This window comes from Panicum virgatum, chromosome 2N (genome assembly GCF_016808335.1).
Source record: "Panicum virgatum strain AP13 chromosome 2N, P.virgatum_v5, whole genome shotgun sequence".
In the NCBI taxonomy this organism is placed as follows: Eukaryota; Viridiplantae; Streptophyta; class Magnoliopsida; order Poales; family Poaceae; genus Panicum; species Panicum virgatum.
In genome coordinates this window covers 38,029,343-38,050,618 of record NC_053146.1, presented here as the reverse complement: position 1 = coordinate 38,050,618, position 21,276 = coordinate 38,029,343, and the positions used below count along the sequence as shown (strand labels likewise).

The window sequence follows — 21,276 nt, the reverse complement described above, 5'->3', positions numbered from 1 at the left end:
AGCTAGGAATGTGATATGTCTTTGAAAGTTTTACACAGATTTCATCATGCCAAGATAAGCCTAAGTTCCAAAATCATACAGAGCATTGTTCTTGAACATGAGATACATATTTAAGAGCTATTTGAACTAATCTTTAACCTAGATTAAAATAGGACTAAAATTTTAGAATGTGTATGCAAACAAAGTTGTAGATCTTATTCCAGGGATTCCAAAACATTTGAGATTGATTTTTTCTGATGTTTCTATGGTTTTATTCAATTTTTATAATTTCACTGGTTTTGAATCTAGAGCTGAAATAAACAAAGTATCGCAGATAGGCCCCTGGTTTCTTGTGCTAAGGACTCTAAAAACATATCAATCTTTGCAGTGTGGTCACTAGGCGCAGCTGCGGCAATGGAGGTGAAATTCCCGGCGAGGTAGGGGATTTCCGGCAACAGGAGGTGGCAAGAGAGCATCAGGACCTCACCTACAACTGATGTGGTGTAGGTTTTGGAGTCGAAGATGGTCAGGAGGAGGGGGCTTGACGAACAGGAGCTCTGGCGGCTGGGCGATGGGGAAACTGGTCGAGGAGCCTCAGGGGACCATGGGCGAGCGGCTAGTGGGGTTGGCTTGAGCGGAGGGAGACGGAGAGGGCCATAGGCGTTGGGGCCGAGCTCGCCGGCGGCTAGGGCGGGGCGTGGCCTTCATGGGCGCACGAGCAGGGGCGTGCCCCCTTTTATAGGGGAGGAGGGAGGGATGGCGTGCCCCCTTTTAGTTGCGAAGGGAGGACCAGCCGGGGCCAGAGGAGCCTATGATGAGTTTTGAAATTTCCACAATTATTCCTATTTGAATCCTGTAAATTAGAGAACTAAGCTAGATATATACTTTAAAAGGTAAATTTTAAGGTGTTACAGAAAACAAACGCGTTAAGTGAGTTGTCGATTGGTGAAAGCGCCATTGTACTTTGCATTTTGACTTTCATTGCAGCTACAGTCGTGCAGAGCCACAAAAGATCCTCTTCGCATGTTAGGTTCTAGGGCTACTCGATCAGGTAATCTCCATTTTCGCACGATATTCCCCCTGAAATATGCTTTTCCATCAGGTCGCCTAGAGATACAAAACACAGAGAAAAACAAATAATGTTAAAGCAATTCTTAAATTTGAATATGAAAAGCAATTCCGATTCATATCAGCAGTAAAAAAATTGGCCAAAAAGAAACACTATCTCAGAAATACACAAGCAGGAGTCTACCGATTGATGGTGTAGGTAACCAAACAAATGAAAATGAGGCGATGGTGCTGGTGTGGAAGTCATGCAGACTGTGTACACATTTGAAGGCCCAACTTCGAGGTGTCTATTGTCCCGCATATGCAGTTCTGTCTTTGCCCATTTGGACCAGTACTCTAGAAGGTTATAAATTATGATTGGTATGTCATAATCTGTAAGTGGCTGTAGTTTAGTGGTGAGAATTCCACGTTGTGGCCGTGGAGACCTGGGCTCGAATCGCAGCAGCCACAAATTTTACTTTTTTTTCCCTATATCATCAATAAGTTGAGGCCACTTGCATGCTCGAGTCATCGGACATCCAGATCTGTAGGTTCTTTAGGCCGGAAGTTTTTCATGCTATATTTTGTACCAATCTTTAGCAACCTATGATTTTACTAGTAATAATGCACGTGCGTGTCACTTTGATACGGTAAAAAAAACTTAGGAGTATGCAGTACTATGCATAGCTTCAATATGGTTTTTGTGTGGGATCAGATTGGTTCGGAGTCGATTCCAAACAATTGACCTCCCCTTGTTGCGGAGCTCCACAATTTTTTTTACCTTTAAGAAGTTTCGATCCAAGCGTGTGGCCAAGCACATTCAGTTACCAAATACAAAGAAAGTAGTTTGTATTCACGTACTATATCAAATTCAGGTTTGGATGGACTTTGTTGTGTCAATCATGCTTAATCTCAAGCACATGTAAGATCCTGCTAACTTCCTAAGCGAGGGTGCAGTGATTTGTTCATATTGGCAGGATCGATACATCCGAGAATAACTCACCCACCTACTTTATTGAAGCCAGATCCTGACAGTTTAACTTCTTTTGCTTCAACTATTAAGGATGTTGCGCATAACTCCAGATTCAAGCATCCCCTTTTCTCCCCTTCTCTGCATGGTCCAGATTAGTATGACTGAAAACTAAATATTGAGTTCACCTCTCAAATTTTTAAGAATATAACTTTTGTGCATATGAGAGATGCATGAAGAGTTGCTGATGGATCCAAGATTTTTTTGCCACAATTTTTATCAAAGAAAGAGCAAAGAGACCAAGCAATTCATTGCTCAATTAATTTTTGTGCTCGTCCCTCCGTAAAAAAAAAACAATCTTATGTTTGCCACTTTTCTCATAAAGGTGCTGCCATTATTTGTGCAATACCGATCAAATTAATTGACAATCATGTGTCAAGATCCAATGCTGTGGTTCATCAACATATAAATCTAGAATTGATCTATAGCCAAGTAACACTGCACTGGATGGATCAGAACACTCCAAAAGAGTAAACGGAGTTCAGTAATTGGACAGGGACACCCAACCTGAATGCCAGCATAGCTATACAGGTAGAAATCAAATGCAGTATCTTGGCAAATCTGTGAAGCCTCCATGATGCTTATATTTAGAATTGGAATAAATCAATTTAAGTACATCCGTTATCTCTTTTGTGAACTGACCTTCAAATCTTTGTAGAAGCATAACCTGAATTCTTGAACCAAGGCCTTCTAGCAGAGGCTGATAGCAGATGATTATTAGCATCAACAGCAAGCCAGGCAGAATCATCAACCTTGCAATTCAGCACCGAGTCACCCAAATAGACTCCTGAATGAAATTGATGTGCATTATGCATTTCTCGAAACATAACACCTTGTTCTTGCTACCTTGGGTGATGAAGCACCTTTTGTTATGTCGATGATTTACAGTTCAAAGAAAGAAAAGTTGGAAGTGTGTATCCTCCTTGTGGAATTTTCTTAGCATCAAATGCGGACCTGTACCTGGAACCAGCATGACTCATCATTATGCCACATCAATCAAACACTCGCATAGCACCAACCAGAAAGTCTGTTGCAATGTTCAGCATAACGATTATTCTATAGGGAGCTTATTGCTCACTGCATTGTTCATAGTACGATATATGCTACAATGTTCAAGAATCGACTATAAGCAATGCTTCCAATCTTCTTCAGCATAAAGTGGCTGTCTCAAAATTAGCATGGTACAGTTTACTTCAAACAATTACCCATACCTTCCCCTGGAAGACTGGAAACCCCCACAGCCTGCAACAAAACACTAAGAGCAACCAGATAATTAAACAGTCAACAGGAAACGCGTTGTGCCCAAACGCGTGCCGCAGCAGAGGATAAGGGCTGAGCCGCTGAGGGGCCATGGGATGAGCAGCATGAGGCTGGTAAGGCTGCCGCGCGTGAGGAGAGGAAGGAGCGCCGGCGCCGCCTGAGCGCAGAGGAAGGCTCCCACGCCGATCCCACGCCGAGCGTCCTCAGGGCCGCCTCCCAGACCTCGACGTTCCGGCGGCCGGCAAAATTCCATCACAACTCTTTATGGTCAAATTTGCAATATGTAATCTGTAGGGGGAAAGCAGTTCGGATCAAACACGTGGATGAAAAAGAAAGTTTGGAGCGGGATCGCTGGCTGGACTCGGACTCGTGCTCGGTGTCCTCCCGCTCCGCGTTCTCGACCTCCTCGTCCGTGTCCTCTTCGGCCTCGATCTCTTCGTCCAGCCAGAACTGGAGCAGGTGGAACGCGTGCTGGGAAGCGGCGGCGTCGAAGAGCAGGAAGGTGCGCGTCACCTGCTGGGAGGCAATGGGGATCCAGCCACATCATCTGCTAGGAGGCGGTGGGGACCCAGCCGGAGGCCGGCACGGACGCCCACTGCGCGGTGGCCGGGTTGCAGACCAGGTAGCACGCCGGTGAGTGGAGATCCGGGGCATCGTGCCGCTGGACGAGCGGGAGAAGGGGAGCACGCTGTGGCGGCCGTGGCGTGCGCACTGTGAGCGGGAGGAGAGAAGGAGGCGGTGGCGTGCGCGCTGCGAGCGGGAGGACGGGAGGAGGCTGCGGCGGCCATGGCCAACGGGCCGTGGCACGGAGTAGAGGGAAAAGAGGGAAAGGAGAAGGCCCTGAGAACGGGTACGCGGGCTCGGGTGAAAAAATAAAGGAGTTTTGGGCACAAACATTCCCTAACTCTCGATTTTTAGATTTTTATGGGTCTCCATCCCCTCCTACCTCCTTTAGCCCTAACACACGGGTTCAGCATGAGGAATATGGCGGGACCAATTTAGGTGAGAAATTTTTTTAATTATTTTTTATCTTTATCATCGGGTGAAAAAATAAACGAGTTTTGGACAGAAACATCCCCTAACTCTCGATTTTTATGGGTCTCCATCCCCTCCCACCTCCCTTAGCCCTAACACGTGGGTCCGGCGTGAGGGGTATGGCGGGCCCAATTTAGGTGAGAAAAATTTTCAATTATTTTCGATTTTTATAGTATAGATAGATAGATAGATAGATAGATAGATAGATATTGGTGTTCTCGCCTGCAAGGGTGGCGCATAACTTGTGCCGTTGTGCAGCACTTCTCTGTGGTAATCAACTATGAAGCTCGAAGTAAGCTTAGCTGAACCAGTCTCATGATTCATTGTGGCTGCTGGGATAAACTTAGGACAACCGCTTTGTTATGCCTGGCTTATGATTCATTGCTCCAAGTCGCCCAAGCAACGTGGATCGAGAAACGCAGTACGCTAGTTGAGAAATGTTGTAACATGGCAGGGATGATGTTTGTTGTTCCGTTCCTGAAAAATGTTTGGGATAAGGGGCATGCCACGCTTTCTTACGAAACACAGTACAATTGTTTACAAATATGTACGAACCCTCACCTCTACGAATACCAAAAAAGTGAAATATAAATCACCTTTTAGCATAGGGACACAAGTTTTTCCACATACAACACAAAACAAGAATGCTTCTTCATCCGTCTTGCATATCCAACAAATGAGATCTAAGAGTACTTTATTTTAGATTTTGTTCTAAATTAATCCTTTTTCGATTTTGACCAAAAATATTTCTAAAAGTAATTTATTTTAAATAAAAAAATTGCACATTATGATAGTTGGTTTTTATTATGAATATACTTGCATCGTTTTTATACTATCAATCTTTATATTTTTTTGCTATTCAAAGTTAAAGTTAAAAATGTTTAACTTAGGAGAAATTAACATAATATCTATTCTGAGACAAAGAAAGTATCTGGCTACATACAGGCCACCACTTCAAATGGCACTTATGGATGGATCTAACGATTATTAAGAATCAATGATGAGGACGAAGTAAGCTTGCGATTAGTGCCGCGCCTAGGGGTGGTAAAGGGCCCAACATTTTGAACTAGAAAATCTAAGGATCGGGCCCTAAAAGAGCCGGGCTCTAAATATATGTATTTTTGAACTAAAAATTTTAAGGGCTTTATTGGGCTGTGAAGAGGCCATAGGGCCATGGCCCATTACCACCCCTAGCCGCGCCTAGGGCCTGGCATCCCTAGGCAGGAACCTACCTCAGCTCCGGTGCAACAAGTGTAAGATGCTAGTCATCAAAACTATAGTTTGTCAGTTCTATATGAGATCCTTGTGATTTGCCCGGGCTCCAATCGAGCCCTGGGTTCGCCACTGCTTGCAAAAATTATGAATTAGTAATCTAATAGCCACAAAGTGGCTGTATATCTTTTTTATTACTTGTTCCTTCTATTTTGTACCCCGTATAATCGTTGTTTCCTGTGTTCCTGTGACTTAGAAGTCATTCAAATCAAACTGTCAAAGGTGCTAGTATTCGTTGTTTCCTGTGGCTTAAAAGCCAACCAATTCTAAACTCTTCAGAGTCCTGCCAAAGGTGCTGATCGTAAGACCTGGTACACCACCCTCAAGTTGACTAGCGCGACCATAAGATTTCGCTCAAAAACCTTTCAACCAACTGCCGTCTCTCTTAGGCCGATCATCAGTTTTACATGGTTAAGAGACATGATTCTCGGTGGAATTTTAAACCTTATTCGAGCCTAGGAAAATGAAATTATAGACAATTCAGTGATGCAGTTTTATCTTGCCATGATATACTCAAAACTACGTTTGGATACTAGGACCAGTTTTTAGTCCTCGGATTTGGATGCGAAATAGGTCTAAACATATACTAACTGTGAGCTAATTTGTGCAACTAATTGATGGTTGGATCCCATCAGATCTAATTAGTCTACAATTAGCTCATGTTTAGCTCATTATCACACCTAGGAAAGTATTTAGTCCCTTTTAGCCATCCAAACAAGGCCTCAACATTCAACCCCAACAAACTGGGAATGTGTTGTGCTGGGTCGAGCTCCTATCCTCAAACCCAAATAACCTGAGAAGCTGTACCAAATGCTTTTTTTTTTTCGGCCAGCTCCACCCGAGAATTGCAGGTTGTAACGAGCCGGCAAACAGCAAGAGTCTAATGACTTTCTGACGGCATAGCACAATTCCACGACGACGGTGTTGGACTGTTGGCTGATCGATGTGTCGGGATTATATGATTAGTCAGCACGGAGTAATGCCTAGTAAGGTCATAAGCACCCAACGGCCAACGAAACAAAAAGGATATTTAACAAAGCCATGAAATGCAATTCTTACATGCATCTGATCTATGTGCTTGCAAAATTGAAGTTGTGGGAGATTAACTCCCATGAAAACCAATCTAACCATCAGACTCATCGTCACTGGGTTGTTCGAAAATTTCAAACTCCCCATCACTACCATCAGCATTAGGGGCATCAGCTGATCTGTTTTGGCCATCTTCCTGCAATGGAAAGCTGCGCAGCACTTTTTCGAGGTATCCATTGGAGAAGCCTTCACCGAGGGCATCTGATAACAGGTCATAGGAAAAAACAACTAGGAACCTCATCAAAGGGTGAGTTTGGATTGAGGCATAGGTTTGTATGTAGAACGTTCTGTTACGCTATAAAAGTTGAACCTATATTGCCATGGAACAAGAACCTAGACAATTTTACCTTGGCAGAAAATAAGGATGCAGGTAGTAATGTCATATCTGACAGAATAGTGTTTATCAGAAATTAAGCACATGGTAAAATCAATTCATATGACCCAATTGCTGAAGACGTGCGAAACCCATAACACGTTTACATTTTGCTGTGTTTCTTTTAAAAACCAACATAATAATGTTAATGGTATCAAAGAAAAATAATAAATGGCAATGTGACATTTCAAAAAGACACCAAAGCTGATCTAAAAAAACAGAGCGAATGGGAACACCGAGAGAAAGAAAACTAAAACCTATTAACTGTCATGGAAGAAGACTTGTGGATCACTTCTGAGCTCATTACTTCTGAGCTCATTATTTGGACACGAAAGATGTATGCTTGATAGGTAGACAGGTACAGATCCAAAAGGTTACTACTATCATACATGGGATGGCTGAAATAAAAAATTCTCACCATTTTTAATCTCCAAATTTCCAATAAATGTTGAAATTAAATGTGGCACTTTATTATGAACATAACTATGAATATAACCAGCTCACCATTAAATAGTGAGAACAGAAACCAAAACTGATTGATTATTGTTATAAAGGATACAGGAATCATCCAAGGTGAAATCACAAAAACCCTCTGCCTACAACAGGTACAATAAGTTAAGTTGTAGCATATAGTGGGAAATCATTGCAGGTGATGACATACCATAGGTGGAGATTCATAACCATCCGACTCCTCTTCCTCTTCTTCGTCATCTACATCTTCACTATCAGATTTGTTAAGGCCAACTTGATCCTCAGTTCCAGTATGTGTGGCAGGAGCTTCTATAGGGAGAAGAAGGGGGACTTATCAACCAGGATAGATGTGCTAAGGTGTCTCTCCCGAGAAAGAACAATTGCAATACTCTTTGTATGGAAAGTAAGCTATCTGGTCTGAACTTGCACTATGTGCATACAAAAACTACAAATTAGCTTGATAATATTGTAAGCTGTCCAAGGCTCCAAGCAGCAATATATTCATACTGCTTGTGTAGCTCGGCAGGTCCACAGATGTTGTTAATATGTTCAGATTGCACATCGCTCATATAAATCAAAGGTTATTGTAGAGAATTGGTAAAACACCACACACCCTAGGAGGTGGGGTGACCTCTTGTATATATAGGCTGTATAGGCTTGGAGTACAAGTCAATTACATGACTTATACAAGTCGAATACAGCTATATACATCTAATAGTTATGCATTTAACTAGTGATAAGAAGTAGATGAAATCAAACAGACCTTCATCAACATGCTTATCCTCTTTTGATCGCTCAGATCTCCAAAGGGCTTCCTGCTTCTTGGACCTTTCAATAAGTTCGTGGGCATTCCTCAACAAGCTTTTTGCCTCTTCACTAGGTAATAAAGTGAGGAACCTTATGCTCACTTGCAACCTCAGAGTTTTCATCATTGGCTTAGAAAACCATCCTGTAAAATGCTACAAAGGAATCAATTATTCTGGAGCATACATTATAGCGCAAAGATAATCTGGGTACTAGCTATAGATAAGGTGCTGCACAGACAATAATCACAGCAAAGTGGAGTAAACTTGGTCTAAATTAAAATTGGCGAAAGATGGAGAATATCTAGTGCACCCTTACTTCAACATTCAAAGATTTTTAAACGCCACATAAAATAGTCAGGAAATATTTTTGAGAATTTAGAGAATGCTATCATCAAAGATTCCAAAAAAAATCAGCTTCAAACAGTACTTATAAAAGAAGAAACAAAGAATAATAGTTTCAGGCAATCATAAAAAACAATTTAATGAAAAATCTGAAAGTTATTCTTGTTTCTCATTGAACAAATCAATTTAATTTTGTAAGCAGCTTGATGATAGTCATCTGCATCACCAAAACTTGTCATAATTTTTCATGAATAGTCACATGATGGTCCAAGGATTGGAGTGCAGGAATACTTGATGTGCTCTGGTGAAAGATAGTAAAAAATAATAATAATTGCTACAGCAACAATTAGCTATTACTAATGTTTCTTTACGATGAGCTTCTGATATCAATACCAACATCAGATCCCAGAAAGCACAAATATCATGTAATTAATCGACCGTAGTGGATATGAAGTGAATGAGCAATAATGAAGAGTTCAGACACAATTTCTAAGTAGTATAGAGACTAAAATAAAGCCTGAACGCAATTGTCCGGGTACTCACTGAACAAATTGATTGATAAGAAGGTTTTCGAATTTCTTCTTGAATAAAGTCATCCTTCAGTTCAAATAATTGCAGAAAGATGAAACTCTGAGATGGCATCACTTCAAGCTTGCACATCTCTGCCCACTTTTGAGATCTGCAAGTACCAAAACACATTAAGAAACAGACATGTACAAGCAAGGGGGACAAATGCAAGCAGCAATGAAAAACACCCTCATATTGAGTTGCAGACCAGGGAAAACAATAGCTCTCAGTTGCACTGAAAGAAATTTTTTTTCTGAAAGGAAACACATACGGAGCCATCAAGAACGAATAAAAAGATGCTGATAGACAAAGCAATCATCTTGTTATGGGCCATATGAGCCAGCCGAAATGAAGGCAGCAGCCCCACCAGGGTTAGGGCTGCTGCCTCCATGCCCAGGTCACCAGGGGAGGAGTGGCACTCTCGCTCGCCCCGTCCCTGCTGTACCACAGTCACTGTTTGTTCCATTTGGAAATCTACTTAGATTAGTCGTCAAAGTTCTTCAATAGAAATTACTTCAACTACTAACTAAAAGGAAAAATATGGCTCACCCAGAATCCTTTGTCCTTAGAAGATTCCTTAGCTCAGGAGGCACACGAAAATCAATTCTCTGATATCTAGCAAACAAAAAACATCTCAGCTGATACAGTATTGTCAAATGGTAAAACAAAATACACAGAAAAGATTACCATAATAATCTTTGAACATTGGGTTCGTTCATTTTAGAGCCTCCAAATTTCAGATGTAACATATTAATCTTCTAATACTCCAATGCAAAGACATATTACCTAACAAAATTTTGGGAGACAAAAAAAAAAAGAATATAGCAGAAGAGACTAGAGAGCTACTTGATTCAAAAGAAAAAGATACCACCCATGTAAGCATGCCAATTTGCTACCCAAGAAGAAAAGTTTTTTTAGATGGAAGTCAAATAATATTTTATGAAAAGTTTAATATCATAATTCAATTTCAAAAGGTGCAGATGCCACCTAATATTGAAGACATTTTTTTTGCAGAAAGTGAACTAGGTGCAAAAGGAGAATAAGTTCAGATGAATTCAAATTATTTTTAGTTACTTTTGTGTTCACAGTTTCTAAGCATTAGCAGTAAACTTTACTGAAAAGAACATGTTATAGTGGTAATACCATCTGTTGCAAACAACATGCTCTAGTCCTGTATGATAACCAAGGAAAAGAAATTTTTAAAAGGAAAAATAGAAACAGTTTCTACAAGAAAAAAATGAATAATTGATGGTGAAGGAGACAGCTATAAATCATAGACTGTTATGGGCTGGGCCCTTTGGGCCGGATCGGTACTGCATAGATCGAGTGGCAAGAATGCATCATGTGCTCAAGTGCAATCCATTGAGCTTGATTTCTCTGTTCGATGGTGTGGTACTAGAGTTTCAGAGGGTGCAGCGTAAGCTCCATGGTGAAAGAAATCATGAGAAATTTGTCTTTTGAAGTGCAACAAATGGTAGTTTTGGATTTTGATTTTGAGTAGTGTAAGCATTGCAAACCAACTTGAGTTTTGACTTAGATTTTGCAATAAGAAATATGGATGATTTTGAATGCAACTATTCAACATTATGGGGGTATTTGCAAGTGGCGCTAAAATCTGCGATTTTATATGCAGTATTTCCTTTTTATAAAACCAGTAATGTAACAACTTGACAGTTCAGTGAACGGTGTTCCAAATATTATTTATGTTTTTGCCAATCAAGAGTGTACATGGTGAGAGATAAAAGATAACTAGAGAAAATAAAAGTTTAATATTTCTCTCCAAACTTTGGTACACGGGAGTAACTCCGGGTAGGAATGATGTAGGCATCTTGATTGATAGGAGCCTTAAGGATAAAGTCGTAGAGGTTAGAAGGCAAGGCGACCGGATTATCCTAATCCGGTTGGTAGTTGGAGATTCGGTTTTGAATGTGATCAGTGCCTATGCCCCTCAGGTAGGCCTTAGTGAGAGCACCAAGATGCAGTTCTGGGAAGATCTAGATAGCATGGTTAGTACCGTGCTTACCAGCGAGAAACTCTTCATAGGAGGAGATCTCAACGGCCATGTGGGTGCGACTAATGTAGGGTTCGAGCAAGTGCACGGGGGTTTTGGGTATGGTAGCAGGAGTCAAGAGGGGGAGGATGTGTTGAACTTCGCGTTAGCCTACGACTTGTTGATAGCGAATACCGTGTTTAAGAAGAGGGAATCCCATCTTGTGACGTTTCGTAGTGGACAACACTCGAGCCAGATCGACTTTATCCTTACTAGGAGGGAGGATAGACGTGATTGCTTAGATTGTAAGGTGATACCTGGGGAGTGTGTTGTCCCTCAACACAAGCTTGTGGTGGCGGACTTTCGTCTTCGGGTACGTGTCCACCGGGACAAACGTGCCAAGATTGCGAGAACAAAGTGGTGGAAGCTTAGAGGGGAAGCGACACAAGCGTTTAAGGAAAGGATGCTAGGTGAGGGGCCTTGGGAAGAAGGAGAAGACGCAGATGACATGTGGCTAAAGATGGCAACATGTGTTCGGAAGGTGGCCTCAGAGGTGTTTGGCGTGAATAGGGGAGGCAAACAGGAGGGGAAAGACACCTGGTGGTGGAATGACGAGGTGCAAAGGGCTATTAAGGAGAAGAAGGAGTGTTACAAGCGCCTCCACCTTAACAAGAGTGCAGCCAACATCGAGGGTTATAAATTAGCGAAGAGGGTTGCAAAGCGAGCTGTGAATGTAGCAAAGGGTAAGGCGTATGATGACCTGTATCAGCGGCTAGGCACGAAAGAAGGGGAGAAGGACATTTATAGGATGGCTAGAATCCGCGAGCGGAAGACAAGAGACATCAACCAAATCAAATGCATTAAGGATGAGACAAATCGACTGCTAGTGAAGGATGAGGAGATCATGGATAGATGGAGAGAGTACTTCGACAAGTTGTTTAATGGGGAGAGTGAGGGCCCTACCCTTGAGTTAGATGACTCTTTTGACGATACCAACAGACGTTTTGTGAGGAGAATTCAGGAGGTAGAGATCGGGGAGGCTTTGAAGAGGATGAAGGGAGGTAAATCGATGGGCCCCGATGGTATCCCCATTGAGGTGTGGAGATGCCGAGATAAAGCAATAGTATGGTTAACTAAGCTTTTTAATATCATTTTTCGGTCAAACAAGATGCCGGATGAATGGAGGAGAAGTATATTAGTACCTATCTTCAAAAACAAGGGTGATGTTCAAAGTTGTACTAACTACCGTGGGATTAAGCTGATGAGCCATACGATGAAGTTTTGGGAGAGGGTTATCGAGCATCGCCTAAGACGAGTGACAAGTGTGACCCAAAACCAATTTGGGTTCATGCCTGGAAGGTCAACCATGGAGGCGATTTTCTTAATACGACAATTGATGGAGAGATATAGGGAACAGAAGAAGGACTTGCACATGGTCTTCATTGACCTTGAGAAGGCATATGACAAAGTACCGAGAAATGTCATGTGGTGGGCCTTGGAGAAGCACAAAGTCCCAACTAAGTACATTACCCTCATTAAGGATATGTACAAGGATGCGACGACGTTTGTCCGGACATGTGATGGCAACACCACTGACTTTCCTATTAACATAGGCCTACACCAGGGGTCAGCATTGAGCTCTTATTTATTTGCTTTAGTGATGGATGAGGTGACAAGGGATATACAAGGTGAGATCCCTTGGTGTATGCTTTTTGCTGATGATGTGGTGCTAGTTGACGAGAGTAGGACAGGGGTTAATAGGAAGTTAGAGCTGTGGAGACGCACATTAGAGTCGAAAGGGTTCAGACTTAGTAGGACCAAGACCGAGTACATGATGTGCGATTTCAGCGCGACTAGGCATGAGGGGGGAGACGTTAGTCTCGATGGACAAGTGGTGGTTCAAAAGGATACTTTTCGGTATTTAGGATCGATGCTACAAAAGGATGGCGACATTGATGAAGATGTTAGGCATAGAATTTCAGCTGGCTGGTTGAAATGGCGGCAAGCTTCTGGTATACTTTGTGACAAGAGGGTGCCACAAAAGTTAAAAGGCAAATTCTATAGGACAGCAATTCGTCCGGCGATGCTATACGGTGCTGAATGTTGGCCTACAAAAAGGCGACATGTCCAGCAACTGAGTGTAGCAGAGATGCGGATGTTGCGGTGGTTTTGCGGGCACACAAGGAGGGATAGAGTCCGGAACGAAGTTATTCGGGATAGGGTCGGAGTAGCACCAATTGAGGAGAAACTTACCCAGCATCGGCTGAGATGGTTTGGACATGTCCAACGAAGGTCTCCTGAAGCGCCGGTGCGTAATGGGGTTCTTAAGCGGGTCGATAATGTAAAGAGGGGTAGAGGTAGACCTAAACTGACGTGGGATGAGTCGGTTAAGAGAGACCTTAAGGACTGAAATATCTCTAAAGAGATAGCTTTGGATAGGAACGCTTGGAGACTAGCTATCAATGTGCCTGAACCTTGAACTTATTTCTTTCGGGTTTCATCTCTAGCCTACCCCAACTTGCTTGGGAAAAAAGGCTATGTTGATGTTGATGTTGATGTATTTCTCTCCAAATTTTCCATTTCCATATGCAGGAAATTTTCATAGGTATAGCTGAAAGTTTTTAGTAACACAGCAGTGTTCTTTCACATGAACAGAACAGATGGCATGCTGAAAACTAAGAATTCAATGACAATACTACTGTCAGTACTTATGAAGTCCAAAGTTTGATGTTCTTGTATTATTATTTTTTTCTCGAACGCGCAGGAGAACTGCGCATCAATATATTAAGAAGAAAAAGGGAGGGGTAGAACCCCTACGTGATACAGTTTGGGGCCTGTATCATGCCCTTACAATGGACTCTTGTAGGCTATTACAGATAGATCTTGTATTATATTTTCATCGTTCCTTCTAGTTAAGTAGTTCATTATGCTTGTTGCTTCTTCTCCCTCTATTGGCTTCACAGCACTGTTCTAATGACAGAAGGTTTAAAGCATATACCACTTTATCCAATACGGAAAACAAAATGAACCTCAAAAACATGTTAATGCAAGCATAAGTGTTGTTAGTTTATTATGCTTTTTGGTTAGTACAAATGTTTCCCAACCGAGCATGGAACTTTCAAACCATATTTTCAGCTGGGAAAAAAAGAACAATGGAAACAGCTGATGTCTACAATAATGCAATTGAATCAAAAGCACAAACCAGTAACAGTTTGTAAAATAATAAACAACACGATACTATCAACAAAGAAGCTGTTGCTTACATTCGAGAGTCAGGATCTTTACGAGGGTCATATCCTCTTCTGATCCAGAATTTACCAAAAGGTCCAGTAGAGAAGTAGTATCCAGCTCTAAACAGAAGCCTAAGCAAACAAAAAAGGGCATCCAAACCAAAAGAGTATAGAATGAGTAAAGAAAATAGTAATTGAAAGACATAACAAAGGAACTAAATGATGAGGCAGCTCTAAAAGAGTGGAAGAATAACGAAACCTTTTGAATTGGTTTTGTGAGACATGCACACCATCGTCTTGCAGCCGTTCATAAAGTGATTGCCTTGGCCACACAGGGCGCTCATCAAACAATTTGCAGACAGCCATTTGCCAGTCCCAATCTACTGAATTTTTTCGTACATGGTCTTCCCAATTAATCTTCCCCGGAACAAGTATATGTCAATTAAGGTAACAAAGAAGGAATGCAATAATATTGCAATTACGTCATGACAAAGGTACAAGAGGCTGGAATGCAATCAAACCTTGAGAAGGGGAAACGATTTTGCTTTCTAAGAAGAATATCTAAGCTGTCCACATTAAAAAAGTGAATTTTGGAAGGTCATCTCATGTCAGAACAGCAAGGCATTTGGTCATAACGAAACAGAGTCATTACCACAGCATTGTTCTCACTAAAAGAGCACGCAAAACCGCAGCACATATAAGTTTGCCTATTCTCATTATTGCAGAGCTGTGGTTCTGGTCCTTGACATTCCACCACCTCAAGAACCAATACGAATATGCATATAACACCAATTACACTTCTTCCCCGTATTTAGCCCCAGAGTGGGTTCCTCTGCCCACCAGTCTCTTCTCCCCCTGAATTAAGTCTGTACTCTCTTTTATATTAGTTTTTATTCTTCTCTTGAATGATCGTTCCCACCCAAGAGGAGTTTTTTATTTTCCCCATATCTGATTCATTTCCTCTTAAGTTTCGATTTTTCACAAAGGAGTATGTGCCCACTTATGAAGATCACAATATCATACGAATGTGTGCCCAAAGGATATCTTGAATGTTGAAAGGAAGAGCAAGAGTTGGTCCAACCTTCATCTGTAACCAAAGAAAAAGAAATAATTACTTCATTCAGTCAGCCATTTCCCACTAGGTAGAGTGGCTGCATCTCTGAGAAGTATCCATGGCGCTGTGTAAGTAACCATTGATATAAAGGAAGTAAATCAAGATTATGTACCTCCCATCGTTCTTGTACAACTCCCCTGTGCATGCTTTTAGATACTGCATTTGATGATGGTAGAAGCCTAGAACAATTGCACTAGTAAGTGTTAGGCAAATTTATATTCGGTTTAAGTAAAATGAAATTTTACACATTCTAATAGCACATGGCAAGGTTCTTAAGGCGCTAAGGCGACTCGTGGCGACCTACCCCCCTCACAATGCCTAGGCATATAAGGCGTGCGGCGAGGCGATGCCATAGACATATCCTAAACAAACCCATGACAGCAAAATTTAGTAGCATGTACATAACTAATAACTTTATTGTGCTGTTGTACCATACATTCACCCTTTTCCAGAGCCACGCACAACTACTCAAGCAGGCAGTAGAGGCATAGTGCAGGGCAAGCACAAGCAGCAGACCAGAGGGGACTAGGGAAGGGAACTACGAGCAGCAGAGCAGAGGGAAGGGAACTAGGGAAGACTAGAGATTGAAGGTGCCTGGCCATTGCACTACTGCAAAGGGCCGCACGGGGCCATGGACAAGTAGAGGAGGCACATGGAGGCAGGGGCGCACAGGGCTGTGGACCAGCAGAGGTAGGTCCGCCGTCCGCACGGAGGCACGGAGGAGGTGGAGCCGCACGGGGCCGTGGCCTTGTGGAGGGCAGGTGGAGATGCGCAGGGGTCACCGTCGCCGTCTTGCCTGGGATCCGCACCGCCGCCGTGAGTTCTCCTGCCTCCCTCTCCTTCCCTCTCTCTTCTCTGTTTCCCTCACAATTAAGCCAGGATTGGGCAGGTTTTGCCACTAGATTTCCACCCAATTCCTGCCCCGATTTCCACCCTCCCCTTAATTTCCTGCTGCTCCGCTCAATTTCCCAAGTGCTACCCATGTATGGCGCCCTCCTCATCCTCCACAGCGCCTAGACGATGCCTTTGGACGCCTTGCACCTGAGGCAGACGCCATAGGCATCCTGGCAAGGCAAGGGAGACGCCTACCAGCCCGAGCATGCCAATTGCTGCACTCATTATTTGAACTTTTGAACATTTTTAAACCATATAGAATCAATCAGAAGCCATGTACATTAAATCCAAATGTTCATTTAGGTGGTTGTTGCTTTCAAATCAAAACTTTAACCCAAACTATTTTAATAATAGATGCCATGATCAACATGCATGTGTCCTCAGCAGAAAGGCATAACTCTAATATTTCATGCCTAAGCTTAAGCTGCCAGCAAAAAGGTGAGCAATACACTCCAATGCTCCCCCTCTAAGTTCTTGGCTCACAGACCGACAATGTAGACTATGGACTTAGAGGGGCCTGCAACATTTTTTTTTCTTTTCAAAGCAAGAAAATGGGATATTTGATCACAGACCAAGACCTTTGGCTGGTGTCAGCAGTGAAAGACATTATCTATACAAAGACCCTATGTACACTCGCGCAATAACAATTTGTATCTTGGAAATTTCACTAACAAATTTCCACAATGAGGCTAATTTCTATCCCTTGGAAGGCAATGAAACAAATTGCAAATATCAACTGAGTTGAAGAAATCAAAATTCAACTCATTTGCTATGAGCAACTGATGTAACTTACGCTATCTTTGTGGGTCTATCCTTCACTGAGAAGAGTGGGGGTACCAACATCATGACATCTCCATCATCTGTTTCCTGATGTCTTGTCGTATCTGCCATCCAGTAAAAAGAAGATATTTACTAGAAATGGCGACATTACAATAAGCTTGTAATCTGCAAGATAAAGAATGTCAGAAAAGAACGTACCACTACCTAAATGTCCATTATCATTTTGGGAATTTGACCATTTTCTTTTTCTTACTTGTGCAGCATGCACTGGAACAACATGCTGAAAATCTGCCATACCTACATTAACCTGTATATCAGCAAATTTGCACATAGAATAAATCAATGTTAAATTTATCACATGCATAAACTCAAACATCATCAAACTCATTGGAGAGGGAGGGGGGGGAGGGGGGTCAACTCTCAGAGAATATAAGAATAATGAAAACCTAATTCATGGTTTAGAAAAGCAAAATAATTAAATTCATTTTCTAATCTGCATTGGTTAACAAGTATAGCATGCAAATTTTGGCATTCCTTTCAGTGACGATTTGGGATGCAAGGATGCAAAACAAACACAGGTGAGACATCGGGATGCAGTCAAAAAACATAAGAACAGAACAAATAACTTTAAAGGACAGTGCTGTTTGCAACAAGATAAGAAAACATAGGAAACTATGTAAAACTTCAAACTAATGACGCAAAACACAGAAAGTCTGTTTGTGCATTGGTAGCTGAGGAAGCATAAAAGTGAAAGAGTCATTCATAAGAATCCCTTGCACCAATTTATCCAGATTTAATAGATTAACCAGCACCAGTTCCCACATAACCACATTTACTTATCAACAGACTGGTTTCTGTCCGCCTAGTTAATACTAATCAATGACTTCAACCAAGCATGGGAGTAGGAAAGATGGTAATTCCTTAAGCATGGTTCACACCGATGAGACTTGAGAATCTAGGGGAACTTTTTTCCTTGGATCTGACCCCTTTTCATAACTCCTTTGCTCCAAATATCTCTGGAAGAGAAAAGACTAATTTCAATCTTATGAATCCCCTCCAAAAGCCTCGAGCAGCCCCACGCGAGATCAAGCGCCACAGTCGGTAGAGGGAGCACTGCTGCCGCTGTGAGTGGGCAACGGCACTGCTGATTGAGAATGTGCGCCGGAGGAGGGGGACACAGGAGGATGTAGTAGGGAGGGGGCCGCGCCGGCCGGGAGTCAACGCCGCAGGAAGGAAGGTGCCGCCGTCCGGCCATGCAGTTCGTGATCCTATTTTTACTCATTGCAAAGAACTGAACAGGCTATACACGAGGGTAATTTAGTCAGTTTCCATAGCTTTTCACTAAAATCGAATATAATATTGGATGTAGTGTCCAGTAGCATATTACCATAGATTTATAGTGTCTTATAGCAAAGACAAGTTTTTTTAGTGGTTGTAGCAAATGTAACCTTTGAAGAGTGTCTGGAATCAAATTTTGCCTAGCCACCTAATTCACTCCAGATTCATCTTGCTACAAATATTAAGATAAGTGATATAGTGGACCGACCTATATATACCACGGCGTCTAATTGGACAAGGGTGTACACGAAGAGCGAAGAGAGAACAGGCGGCATTTCACCGAACATGTCGCGCTCCGCGCGGGGGGGGGGGGGGGGGGGGGGGCACTTACCTTCGAAGTGGTAGGCGGTCCGAACGCGCGCGACCACCTCGGCGCGCGGCGGCGCAGCGCCCTTGCGCCTGGAGAGGCGGAGCACTAGGCCCGTGGAGGCGCGGGACTCGCCGAAGGCCGGGTGGCAGTAGGGGTCCTCGGGGCGGAAGCGGAGCTCCAGTCGGGCGCTGGGGTCGGAGCTCCGGACCTGCGAGATAGGAGGAGCCGCACGGCCGAACATCAGTTTCAATTCGATCCGACGCGCCGCAAAGTTGGAACCAGAGGGGGCGTTAGGGTTGTAGGCAAGTAGTACCTTGGCGATGGCGGGTAGGCCGCCGAGGGTGCGGGCTGCGCGCGCGGGGGATGATGGGTAGCCTGGGTAGTGCACCGCGAAGGCCTCCGCCGCCGGGAGCGTGCCGGAGGCGGCGCCATCCGCGAGGGTGGACGGGGACGGCGGCTCGGTCGCCGGCTCCGGCGGCGCGGGGGTGGGGGAAGAGGGTGGTGTAGCCATCGGATTCGGTGAGGGGCGGTAGCAGACAGCAGACAGCAGACTAGCAGAGAGACGATGCGCACGGAACAGGCAACCTGCCAACACGGGAGAGCACAAAGGATGCCAACGCTGGAGTGGGCTCAGCAGCTTATGGCCTCGAGGCTGTCGTCTTCCCCGAGCTCACTGCCTCCTCGCTCGGACCACAGATCCCGTGCCGCTCGAGGATGAAGGACCTCATGCCGGACTCGCACGGCCGGCGAGCGTAGCGGGGAGGCGACGGGCGGGCGGGCAGCACGGCAGGGGCAGGAGGGCGGGCGACGCGGCTGGGGAGGCGCGACGGGCTGCACGGCGGGCCGGAGGACGGCGGGCTGCACGGCGGGGGCAGGAGAGCGGGCGGCGCGGCTGGGGAGGAGCAGGCAGGGCGGCGCGGCGAGCGGGCGACGCGGCACTGCGTGTGGGGCCTGCACGCGTGGGGCCCACGTGGCAGTGACCCAACTGCAGGGGAGGTAACTGCAGCGGATCCGGTTCCGGAGGAGATGGGGCGGCGCAGTTGGAGTAGGATCCAGATTCGGTGACATGTCACGGCTGGACATGGCCTCGATCAGGGACGTTGAAAGAGGATCCAAAGGTTGATGCGCCGGCCCCATCTGCAGAACTTCGTTTTCACGTCGCGACTCCGTTTTGACGCCAATCCGGCGCTCTCCCTCGCCCGTCCCGCCCGCCGCTCGCTAATCCCGCGCCTCGCCGCTTGCCTCCCAGCCCGCACCGGCGCCAATCCACCGCGGGAGAGGCGGGCGCTGCCGCTGGGAGGCTCGCCGCAAGCTCCTCCCCCGCGCCCGGCGCCGGCCCGGCGCCCGCAGCCGGCAGCCGCATGGCCGCGGACTCGGCGAGGAGGTGACGGCAGCCGTCTCCACCCGCAGGTCTGCGGCCAGGACAGCCCGCACCCGCGCTGCACAGCCGCCGCACATCATGCTGTCACATCGAGCTCGAGCAGCATCGTGGTTGTGCCGGATCCGGCGGCTACATCGACAACTATCGAGGCGGACGACGGGTCCCTCCGTGGCGCGGGGAGGGCCGCCGGTGCGCCCCGCGCGTCCGGTCATCCGGGACGTCATCTCTGCTGTGCCCCGCGGCCGGACGCGCGGGATTGGCGACGGTCCCAGCGGCCACCCGCGGCGGCGGCTGGCCTCCCAGCGGCGGCAGCCCGCCTCTCCCACGGTCGATTGGGCGTTTGCAGGGCGGGAGGCGAGCGGCGTGGCGCGGGATTGGTGAGCGGCGGTGCGGGATTCGTGAGCAGGGGCCAGTGACAGCGTCCGCAAGTGCCGCGAGATAACGACCAGGAAAGGAGCAGCTCCTGGCGCAGCGAGATAACGGCTTTGTTTGGTTAGAGCATGGTATTAGGGGGGACTCTACCGGGCGCTCGTTCGCTAGGAACGAACGGTTTCTTAATAGGGGGGACTCTACCGGGCGTTCGTTCGCTAGGAACGAACGGTTTCTGTTCATCTTCTTCCTTCTTCCATCTTCATTTTTCCTTCTTTTTTCTACCTCCGTCGCCCGTCGCCCCCACCGTCGACCGCCTCCCTCGGCTCCAGCGGCCTCCGCCGCCACCCTCCACCGCCGCCGCACTAACCGAGCCCGCCACCGCGCCGTCCCGTCGCCGCCGGCCACCGCTCACCGGTTGTCCGGCCGGGCCCGGCCGGCGGCGCCGCGCCCTCCGCCTGACAACCCACCTCCACCGCCGGGCCGCTGCCACCCCCGGCCCCCTCCTCTATGGCCGGGTGGCCATGGGAGCCGGCGAGCCGCCCCCCATCCCCAGCAACCCGGACTCTAAAGCCGCCGCCTCCCGCCACCACCCCGGC

The 21,276-nt window shown here is 45.4% G+C and overlaps 1 protein-coding gene and 1 long non-coding RNA gene across 15 annotated transcripts; both read right to left on the bottom strand.

The window, feature by feature from the left end:
• Positions 1–891: 891 nt before the first annotated feature.
• On the bottom strand, positions 892–4,164 carry LOC120660367. The gene is made up of 3 exons (XR_005669558.1): positions 2,699–4,164; positions 2,034–2,137; positions 892–1,086 (listed from the first exon to the last, which is right to left on the bottom strand). It is a non-coding gene; the product is annotated as an uncharacterized LOC120660367 (long non-coding RNA).
• Positions 4,165–6,147: 1,983 nt separating this feature from the next.
• On the bottom strand, positions 6,148–19,812 carry LOC120660365 (transcription factor tau subunit sfc1-like). 14 transcript variants are annotated; one of them, XR_005669557.1, is made up of 15 exons: positions 19,241–19,798; positions 18,949–19,135; positions 17,478–17,576; positions 17,293–17,383; positions 15,718–15,784; positions 15,536–15,578; positions 14,751–14,922; positions 14,525–14,623; positions 9,821–9,886; positions 9,248–9,383; positions 8,320–8,515; positions 7,747–7,865; positions 7,645–7,681; positions 6,683–6,913; positions 6,438–6,552 (listed from the first exon to the last, which is right to left on the bottom strand). XR_005669557.1 is itself a non-coding variant. In XM_039938865.1 (14 exons), the coding sequence occupies exons 1-14, from the start codon at positions 19,436–19,438 to the stop codon at positions 6,346–6,348; spliced, it is 1,908 nt and encodes a 635-aa protein (XP_039794799.1). In that variant the 5' UTR covers positions 19,439–19,807; the 3' UTR covers positions 6,148–6,345. The 14 variants fall into 14 exon arrangements, 13 of the variants coding, with proteins under 13 accessions (XP_039794799.1, XP_039794798.1, XP_039794800.1 ...); XM_039938865.1 differs by lacking the exon at positions 7,645–7,681 and having other exon boundaries at positions 6,148–6,552; positions 17,481–17,576; positions 19,241–19,807; XM_039938864.1 differs by lacking the exon at positions 7,645–7,681 and having other exon boundaries at positions 6,148–6,552; positions 19,241–19,806.
• Between the last annotated feature and the right edge of the window lie 1,464 nt (positions 19,813–21,276).

Excerpts from the sequence above, each read along its gene's own strand:
- LOC120660365 (XM_039938864.1), bottom strand. The coding sequence starts at position 19,438 with ATGGCTACACCACCCTCTTCCCCCACCCCCGCGCCGCCGGAGCCGGCG. Across the intron at positions 19,136-19,240 it reads GCCTACCCGCCATCGCCAAG|GTCCGGAGCTCCGACCCCAG; the intron begins GTACTACTTGCC and ends CCTATCTCGCAG. Across the intron at positions 15,785-17,292 it reads GATAGACCCACAAAGATAGC|GCTTCTACCATCATCAAATG; the intron begins GTAAGTTACATC and ends CAATTGTTCTAG.